This window comes from Oryzias melastigma, linkage group LG4, assembly GCF_002922805.2.
Source record: "Oryzias melastigma strain HK-1 linkage group LG4, ASM292280v2, whole genome shotgun sequence".
In the NCBI taxonomy this organism is placed as follows: domain Eukaryota; kingdom Metazoa; phylum Chordata; class Actinopteri; order Beloniformes; family Adrianichthyidae; genus Oryzias; species Oryzias melastigma.
In genome coordinates, this window is record NC_050515.1 from 12557112 (window position 1) to 12567522 (window position 10411).

General features: G+C 33.9%; 1 protein-coding gene across 1 annotated transcript in view; it reads left to right on the forward strand.

Annotated features, from left to right (window-relative positions):
• Nucleotides 1-4771: 4771 nt before the first annotated feature.
• Nucleotides 4772-10411, forward strand: part of LOC112150626 (disabled homolog 1) — a gene marked incomplete in the record, with an annotated part of 11933 nt that continues 6293 nt past the window's right edge. The window contains 5 exon segments of the mRNA XM_036211524.1: nucleotides 4772-6336; nucleotides 6504-6621; nucleotides 8499-8638; nucleotides 9671-9769; nucleotides 9938-10069. Coding sequence (XP_036067417.1) covers nucleotides 6540-6621; nucleotides 8499-8638; nucleotides 9671-9769; nucleotides 9938-10069 — 453 coding nt within the window.

Here is a 10411-nt window from a genome sequence, read left to right on the forward strand (position 1 = left end):
AACTCTGGTTTAAGTTAACAGCTCAAGCACTAACAACAGGGCTACAATAACAATGTTTCACCTCTTAGGAGTCGATGTCTTATGTTTATTTGTGCATTTCTGCTGAATTAAGTTTATTTTTGTGTGTTTACAAGACGTGGAATTGTGAACAAACATTTTAGCTTTACTCTTCAGACAGGAAATCACAATTTACTATGAATGTCTGCAAAATGCAAACTGATTGTGTCTACGTATTACAGGTTTGTTTATGTGCAGGTGTTAATCTGCTAATTTAACCCGTTTAAATGGAGGAACATGGCAGCTACTGAGCAGCAACAAAACTATAGTCTTTTAAAGATTTTTATGTTTATTTTTCTCATTTTAATTCAGCATTCTGCAACCTATGAAGCTGAAAGTGCCCTTTAGGTCAATTTCTTACAGATTAAAAGCCACCACAAGCTGCAGAGTTTCACTTCACCGTTTAGAAAATACATTTTATTTATGTTTTGTGTCCATTCCTTTTGATTTGTTGATTTTCAAGCATAAATAATGGACAATAAAAGACAGAAAAAATTAAACATATTTTTGTAACTCATTACAGAAATGATGAAATGCATTGATAAAAAAAAAACTCACTTATATCAGATTTGATTAATCAAATATAGTGATCATTAACTAAAGTCAAGTAGAGTTGGATTGATGGCTTAAAAAGGAGTGAAGAGAAGCAAATTGATATAATCCCACCCCTACTTACTTCCTTTTATAGTTTTGCATAGTTTTTGTAATCCGGTTGTGATCAAATCAAGTGCAATGTTTTTCAAAAAAACATAGTTGAGGGTTTATTGATTACTGATTCAGAAAACATGAATTAAAACATTAAAAGCTATTTCTTTACAAAAATTATGCTTTTGAATATTTACATTCATTTAATTATATCAATATGGTATATTTCTATGTAAAACTTTTTTACCTATTTATGTTAGATGGCAGCGCATACGATTTATTTTCAAAATAAAATACACCCTGTGTCAAATTACATTTTACTTGAATTAAAAATCAACTCAAAAATGATATTTTCTTTCATTACGACGTTGTTGTGCCTTCATCATTTTTCTCCTACTGCTATTCATATAAAAATGACATCATTGTGTGGAATACACTTTTTTTATCTACACATTATACACAATTTTGTACTTTAAGGACTGGATACAGCAGAAGATAAGAATATGCACTTTAAGCTCATTCTCATAGTAAATTTAACCTTTTACCATCGTTTTGATCATTTATCTAACATGTTAAAAATCTAAACATAAACAGTTAATTTAAACTAATTAAACAAAACAACTAACTCATTATTTGTTCAAATTATTTGCATTAGCTTCAATGAACCATAATGGAGGGACAATAGGGACCTCTGGTGTAATCAGTCCAACCTACTCAAACATCCTGAGCTGAAATTGACTAAAAACATGAGAATCCAGCTATTCTGTTGAATCGTACTATGGACTGTTTAACATTTAGTCGTGAGTCATCTTCATCAAACTCAAATTTGAAAGACATTTGCAGTCTGAGAAAAAATGCAGAAATCCTCGTGAGCGTGACCCCCGGAGACCTTTTACTCATTCACTACTCCCTTCTTAATGGACACAATGTAACTCATCTACCACAGAGTCAGAGTTAAAGCAGAACCGCTTCCTATTTTCCCATAAGCTGAAGAAGCTCTGAGAAGTCACATCTCCAGGGAGGAACGTTAGAAAGAGAGCCTTCAGACTGACTGCAACTGCAAAATGTAAAACATGTGACCGTTTGTGACTCAACTGCATTGTGCTGGTTGTCATGTTTACACAGAGGAAGCTGTATTTTCTGTTTGAAAAAAAAAAGTCTGAATTGATTTAATGACAATCTTCTCCAGGCGTAAATGTTTTTATTCTCCTGATATATTATTCCAGACTAATTTCATGTTGATTTCTAAACTCAGCTTTAACTGCGTGTTTATAGCTATGATGCTGCTCTGATCATCCTTGTTCACATAACATCTGAAGAGCTGTTGAAAAGTAGAGCATTAGTGGGAACTATTTCCTCCCACCTGCAATTGAGAAACAGCCTGCGAGCATGTATGATTAGCTAGATGGGGCTTCCAGTGTTTTTCTTAAAGTTCAACTCCAGTCATCTTTGGATCGGATGCAAAAGCGTTCCCCTTTGTCTTTTAATTATGATTGTGTTGTTTTTGGCCAAAATAATAATTAAAAAAGACATTTGTTTTTTAGGACATAGTTTCTGCAGAGTGGCAGGAAAAATTAGAATTTTGTCAACCTCACATTACTGGTGCAACAAAAATGGCGACCAGTATTGGCTCTAGTCCAGTTTTGAGCCAGACACCAGCTATGACAAGGAAAATGAAGACGTTCATGGATCTATTTGGTCTTGTTTTCTACTGATCAAAATCTAGAAGGAATCATATAGTTACCTTTCGTAGAGTACACATTAGCAAAAAATCTAGTTCGTTACTTAATTATTAGCTGAACTCCAACTTAACATAAAATTCCTCAGTAAATTTTATCAACCAAAAATGTTAGCATGTTGCTAAAAGAAAAGCTAAACTCTTAACTAGCATTAAAACTCCAGTAGATAACAAATTAGCCAAAAATGTTAGCATATTGCTAAAATAGCTAAACTCCAAATTAGCATAAAAACTCATTATAGGCCAAATTAGCCAAAAATGCTAGCTTGTTGTTTAATTATTAGCTGAACTCCAAAATAGCCTCAAATTCCTCAGTAAACTAAATCAGTAAAAAATGTTAGCATGTTACTAAAATAGAAGCTAAATTCTAAATTAGCCCCCAAAAACTTCAGTAGATAACAAATTAGCTGAAAACATCAGGATTCTTTCTAAAACATTAGCTAAACTCAAAAGTATCCCAAAACATCCAGTGGACAAAAAACTAGCAAAAAATGTTAGCATGTTTCTAAAATAGAAGCTAAACTCTAGATTTTTTTAAAAATTATTTTATTTTTCTTCAGCCAGAGCAACCATAGAGAGATAAAAGAGCCACATGTGGCTCTGGAGCCACAGGTTGCAGACCCCTGATTTAAACGGGCTGCAGCAGGGAGCTTATGGCGCTCTGATTGTAGAAACCCACCACACAGCTACACACTTCTACCAACATAATTTTTTCTGCTCCTGATTTACAACAATTAGAATAAAAAAATACTCATAAATGCAATTTTTATCTTCATTTTTTATAAACGCAGATATGTCCTCCATCATGAGAAAAATTCCACACCAAAAACATGATTTTCATTGGAATGGATCTTTTTAGAAAATTTAAAGAAGTTATTCTGGTTTTGTTTCACTATTTCTATTGTTTTAGCACAATCATGTGGTTCTCACATTCAATTTACCCTGTTTTCAACTGAGGCGTCATTTTGACCGCTTTCATAAATGTACAAATAACCTGAGGACAAATTCCTAAATTTGTTTATGTTTTATTCTAACTTTTTATTATCAATAAATAATCAAAATACAAAAGAGATCCGAGTATTATTGCCTCAAATGACTATTGTAGTCAAATTAACCGACTCTATTATTTTATTTTATTTTTTTCATGCATCTGCAGGCCCGGATTTAGCCAGCCCCACCATTGGGTGTAGGAAGAATATCAAGGGGACTAGTCTGGGTGCGTTGAGAGTTGTTTATTTGATTTTTTTTTTTTCTGGTTTGGTGTTCTTTGTTTTTTCATGGTTTTTCATGGTTCAAGAGTTAACAAATGATTACCAATCTATATCCATGTCCATATCTTGGGATTGGGTTGTGCGACAAGTAGCTGTTCATGATCCTGGAGGAGAACCTTTAGGACACAAAACCTTCTGAAATGTTTGAATTTTGATCAATTCTTAGCTTTATTGTTTAAACAACTTTTTGTTTTAACAAAAGACAAAACATGCTTATTGCTTAAACAAGTTTTTGTCTTTTATAAATACAGCAGAGTCACCAAGTTCTCTCTGAAAAGCTGCTTAGTAAAAAGGTCTTTTAATCAAATTGATTTGCAGATTTTAAAAAAACAAAACAAAAAACTACAGTGCTGGAACAAAATCATGGAAAAACGCACATTAGTGACAATAGACATAGAGGTCAAATGGGGAATAATCAGCCAAATTCCTGTTTTCCGGTTGGAAAGGTGTGGTAGTGTTTTTGCCACATCTGCGTTTGATGAGTAACAGAGCATGAAACCATAACAGCAGGAAGTTCTGGTGATTTGACGATGGGTGTCTGTATGATCACATGGTTTTTATTGGTAGTTGCACCCTGTTCTGCTGCCAGGCTTTTTTTTTTTTTTTTTTTTTGCACTTTGGAATCTCTTGATTTGCTTTGACTTTCAGAATAATCATGTTAAGATTTTAAATTTGAAGCATAAAAACATTTAAAGGTCATGAACGTCTTTGGACATCTTTTGAATCCTGTCGAATTCTTTTGTCAGTAAAACGATAAAGTGCAGCCTGTTTATGCCAATTCTGTGGAGCACTACAGACCAACTCAACATAGATGACTCACCCGGAACCTGTTTAACTAAACACACTTAGTTTATTTGCTGCACCATGAGGAAACTGAGAGCTGAATGTGCAAATGCTTTGAAGATTGCATAACAAAACTGGAACAGTGCCACATCTGTTTTATGGGCGAGGAGGACCCAACAATGCAGTAATACAGGTAAGTCTGAATATTTTTTAAAAAATTAGTATAAAAGTGGCGATGCCAATTTTCAACTTTTATCTGGTTCACTGATTCATTAAATTTTGAACAAAAACAAATAATTACATTAAATGCGACTAAAAAGGGAGAAACAGACATTTGACTAATTATCAAGAAGCTGCTATTTACATATAGCTATTTGGTTTTAAAATATCTTTTATACAAAATGTCATTTACTTTTATGAATGCATTGTTTTTTCTCCTACCTGTCCTGCAGGTGTCACTGTGGTCTCTTTGAGTGGTAGTATTTTTGGGCTCTAGGCACACAATAACATGGAAGAGGTTGTATTAATCATTTAAAAATAATAATAATAATAAAAATATATATTTACTAGTCCACTTTCAGACATTGTCAATGTCAATATTTTGATTCCATTTAAAAATAAAACCACATTTAAATGTTATAAGTTGCTGTTAATGGAATAGTCCATTGCTACACAGAGACGGGGGAGGACAAAACCCTTTCACGTGAGCAGTTTTATGTAATTTCAGTGTTTTCTTTTTCTTTTTTAATCACAGAGTTTAATAATAATGGGCATGAAAATTATTTTAGGTATTTTCTAAGCGTTCAAAATCCCCTACCTTTGCCTAATGGTACGTCCGGGCCTGTTTCTGTCATCAGTCTCACCTGATTTCACTTCCTAATCTTCCACAGCTGCTTTCACTTATGTTAATTATCCTCACTGTATTGAATTATTTGGTTTTCAGTATGTCCTTGTTATGTTAACTGTGTTGTCACCATTTTAAAGTTTTTCTTAGCTATATTTAAGTTGATTTATTAAACCTTTAAGTTTTTCCATCACAAGACTGGTTTAGGGTTCTGCATCTCTGGTTCCTGAGACGACACAGGAATAAACCCTAAAAAATCCTTTCAAATAGAAGAATCTGTCAGATGAAGAGGATAAAAAAAGATCTTAGGACAGGTGTAGATCAAAAAAAAAAAAGCAGACCACAAATAAAAAGGCATTTTGAGAAAAAAGATGGAATGTACAGATGGCGTGCCTATTTAAAGTAAAAAAAAAAAAAAAAAAAAAAAACACAAACAGCTTATGATAACATTAGAGTCTTTATGGAACATTCTTGAAAATTAACCTCTTAAGACCAGGGCTAACCCGCTACACACGTCATAGGGGCCCCAGTTAAACAGAATTAACCCAAAATGTGATGTCTGCGTATGTGGCTACCGAGAATTAAGAGGTTAAAAGCCTCACTGGAAAAAAGGAAGCTTTCAGCTCCTGTGGCTTTTTCTTCATTATCATTCACAACATTAAAATGCACTATAATCAAAAATGCCTTTTCGGTTAATTTTTTTTCCTGCAACAAGCAATTATTTATCAGGGCTCAAATGTTATTTTAGGAAATTGCTCTGAAAGTTTGTCCTTCGGGGAAATGGCTGACCTCAAGTGCATCCTCTGAGAGGGAGAGTGCAGTGTATGGCCTCTGTTTTCATCCAAAGCCTCTTCACTTTTCCTCAAGCGTTCCCATGCATGGGAGCCTCCCAGCGGACGTTAATATATGACGAGTACGTTTGTAGCCTGACCTTTGACTGAGAGTTTTAATCATATGACACAAAGGCGAGCTTTGAAGTCGAGGCAGACTTCCTACAGGTAAAGCAGGTCTAGCGGTTTGTTTCTGCTCTTCACAAAAACACAAACTCAGATTTTTTTAAATATTTTTTCTCCAGCGACTTGACATTAACTAGCATATAACGCTATCTTAATCTGTGCAGCTGGTTTCCCTTTTCAACTAAGTGACGGCTACCTTGTTTTCACAGGATCCCTGTTGCTTTGTGCTCTGAACTCCCACTTGGATGAAGATGGAGCAAGCAGCTGGAAGTCCTCCCGGATCGGGCCAAAATCCTGTCAGAGCCGGGCCGCCGTCCAGCACAAGAGGTTTGAGGCCGCTGTTTAGTTATCTCTATCAAAGTTTGATAATATCAGCAAATCAATTAAGATAATCCAATATAAAAATTTATATAATGTTGAACTTCATATTTAAGGCTACTGTGATGTATATGTTTATTTGTTTCTCTAATTTTAACTTCCTCTATTTGAATTCCTATGTCTGGAATTAGTTAAAAATAATAACCAGAAAAAGAGATCAAAAGTTCAAGCAGTTACTGTCATCCAACATTTACCCCTGAGATTGATTTCATGTTAGTAGAATCTAAATATTTATTCTGTGGAGATGATCTCTTCTCAAAGACTCACTGTGTAATTTAGTGCGAATAAATGGCAGCGTCTGGAAGGAACGTCCCTGCCCTTTCTCTAGGGACGGTCAGTTCAATAATCTGATGGGAAATTATTTTCAGGTGAGACTTTGTTTAGTTCTTTTCCCTCGTTCCTGCTTTGGGGAAACACGTTTGTTCGTCATTTAACATTTTCCAAAGCGTTGAACTGGAAGTTCTTTTGAAGCATTTCCAATCTTACAGGCGTGAAAAAGAACTTTTTGTTTGCCGTGTGAATTTAAGTTAATCGCAAATCTACTGAGTCTTCTATGAACATTGTTAACAATTACACAACTGTAACATCTTTATGACATCTTTTTGTGACATATAAAAGCAAAATGTTGCTGATGAGCCAAAAAATATACAGTCTGGGCACAAATGTAGATTATTGCTGTTTGCTGCCTGAAAAGTCAGTCGTGTATTTAGAATTCCTGACTTTTTCCAGGTCTTTTGATTTTCCTTTTGACAACATCATCTCTCTAAATTGTATTGATGTCAGGCATTCTGAGGTGGTTCATATATCACGTAAATTCTAGAACATTTTTGATTAAAATAAACTATTTTCCTTAATCAAATTAGTTTGTTCTTATTGCATTTGCTTTTTTGTAACAGCATAAATGCTCTGTAAAAAATGAATCATTGGATTAATTAACTAAATCTCTGTAATTTCTTACATTTAATAACATTGTCTTTTATCACATTACATTTTTAAGTTGATTAAATCATCAACTCAAAATTTTAATTTGATAAAAACTAATAGTTTTAAGTTTAACAAATTACAAAACTTTTGTTAATTCATCTAATGTTTTTATTTTTTACAGTGTGCTAACATAAAAACCTATTCAAGGATCAAGAATCTCATCTCACTCTTTTTTGGTACTTTTGTTTCTAAATAGTTTATTAAATATGAGTGTTTTGATTTTATCTATTATGTCTTAGCACAAAAAAGTAGTCAAATTATTTTTTTTTTTACTGTGCAAAAATAAAAAATAAGCAAGAACAGAAAATTGTAAGCCAAATCTGCACACGTGGGAGTCTTTATTTAAGTTGATATTTAACTTGTTTTATGTAATACTGTGAAAATGCTGACCGCTCATCGTTTGGAATACAGTTTGACATCATGGTAACTAAACGGCAGTAAACTCTAGAGCTCAAGTTTGGCTGAAGAAGGGTGAATCTTTCGTTTTGACAAAAAAAAGGTCTAACTAATCCACAAAATCGTCATCACGATCACTTGATTCCAGGAAAAGAGTTTAAACTTTGGCATTGGATCACTTAAACAGTCTTCTTCAATGTGCTTACTTGAAGAGAATACATTAATTAAAAGACATAAACAGGTTCATCCTTGCACAGAGAAGCTATTTAGATGCACTCATCGTTGGAAAGACATAAACAAAGTCCTTCCAAACAGACGGACAAAAGTATTAAATGTATTAGTATCACAAATACTCTTCATAAAAACAGAAATGGATTATAAGATGAAACGCTGATATGTATTTATTTGTTTGTGCACAAAGTCTCCCTCATCGTCTCCATCCTCAGGGTTCCCAGGAGAACTCGCTGACTCCATGTCCCGTTTCCATGGTGACGGGGTTCGCTACAGGGCCAAGCTGATTGGCTTGGACCCAGTACCTGACTCACAGGGAGAGAAAATGTGCTGGGACTCCATGATGAAGCTGAAGGTGATCTGTTCGCCACTGCCAAAACAAACCTGGCTCTGTCTGCTTTTGCTCATAATCGACTGCTCTCTTTTAATTTTGTAATAAAAATACCAAACGAACACATGACTCAATGTGACATAAATTCTTCAAAAAGTCTGAGAGAACAGGAAGGTAAAGAGACCTAATTAAAAGTGTGAAAACTTTGCTGCTGCAAGAAATTATTATTATTGCATTAATTTTTTAAAAAGTTTGCAAAAACTTTTGTGAAAGAGACATTTGGAAGGGGAAAAAAAAGAAGAAAAGGATTGTGGGAAAATTCCTGCTTTTGAAAATTGGCTTTTGTAAATATGACATCCCTCTTCCTGCAGGCAAATAACTGAACTTAGGACTTGACCGTGTGGGACTTGGCATAATCCAGTGAGAGTTCCTCTCTTTAGGATGGAAAGAGTAATGAACCACACACATGCTGTAATGGAGACAGCACGGTCTCACTGATTGATGGGGGTCCAAAAATAAACGTTTTGAGCTTAAATTGCTCATATTATTTATTTTAGAAACTGATTTTGCTTTTGCATAATTCCACATAGACCTGGATTGTTGGATCTAGGCCATGAAAAGCAGTTGTAAAGTGCATTTTTTGAAAAAAAAGCTACATAACTAATTGAAAAACTATTAATTTAACATAAATTCGCTGTTCCTGACATCCTAAAGATACTCTCAGTAAAGGAGTTCTAACAGTTCAGTTGGTCTCTCCTACATCATATTTTTTTTAATTTATGATTTTGAAAACCTGCATTTTATCCATAAACTTTTAAACCCCAAGTTTAAACTTCACTTTTAGCTGCTAAAACTAAAACTAACTTCTCTGTTAGCTGCTGCGCTCCGTCTTTGATTAGTGTTCGTCATGTCTCAGGCAGACGTATTTAATTCTATGCATATTTAAACATATATTTATATATATTTAATTATTTTTTTTGGTTCATGTTATATTTAAGTATGATAAATGTTTTTGTTTGTGTGTGTGTATTCATGCTTGCACATGTGTGTGAAAAGGGCTTGGAGGCTGTTGCAAGAAGACAAGGGAAACATAAACAAAAGATTTGGCTGAAAATTTCCTCCAGTGGTTTGAAAATCGTGGAGGAAAGAACTGGGGTGAGTCAACTCAATGGCCCTTTCTTTCTGTTTGATTTTTTTTCCCCATTTATATATTTATATAAATATATATAAGTAGCTCTGCAGCACTAAAAGTTTTTAAAAACCTTGTTGTTGATCATTTATTAAAGAGATGTTACAAAAACGTTTTATTTTTCTGTTATCCAGTATCTTCTCCATGACCAGGATAAAAGCAGGATCAGCTCACTGACGAAAGACACGTCCGACCCCAGAGCTCTGGCTTACGTATACCATCATGAAGATTCTTATGTTCTGTTTTACATCAAAACAGCCAATCTGGTATGAATGCACACACAATTTAGAATAGAACATAATCAAAGGACTGACGAGCAACAATGTAGTCTGCAGGTACTGTGGTTGTTTTAAGCAAAATTACAGAACTTCTTTTTTCTAATGGATTTCTTGGACAATAAGTTACTAATAACTGTGGATAATCTGTGCAATGCCTTTTCTGAAATATGAAAAACGCTTTTACTGGGATTTTTTTTTTGTCTTGAAATATCTAAAATTAAGGAATATATTTAGCAAATTTAAATGCTCCACTTCTATTTGTGGAAAAAAATGGTTTTCAAAAAATATAGAAATATTTAGAGATTCACTCCAATAAATTTGGTCTTTTTA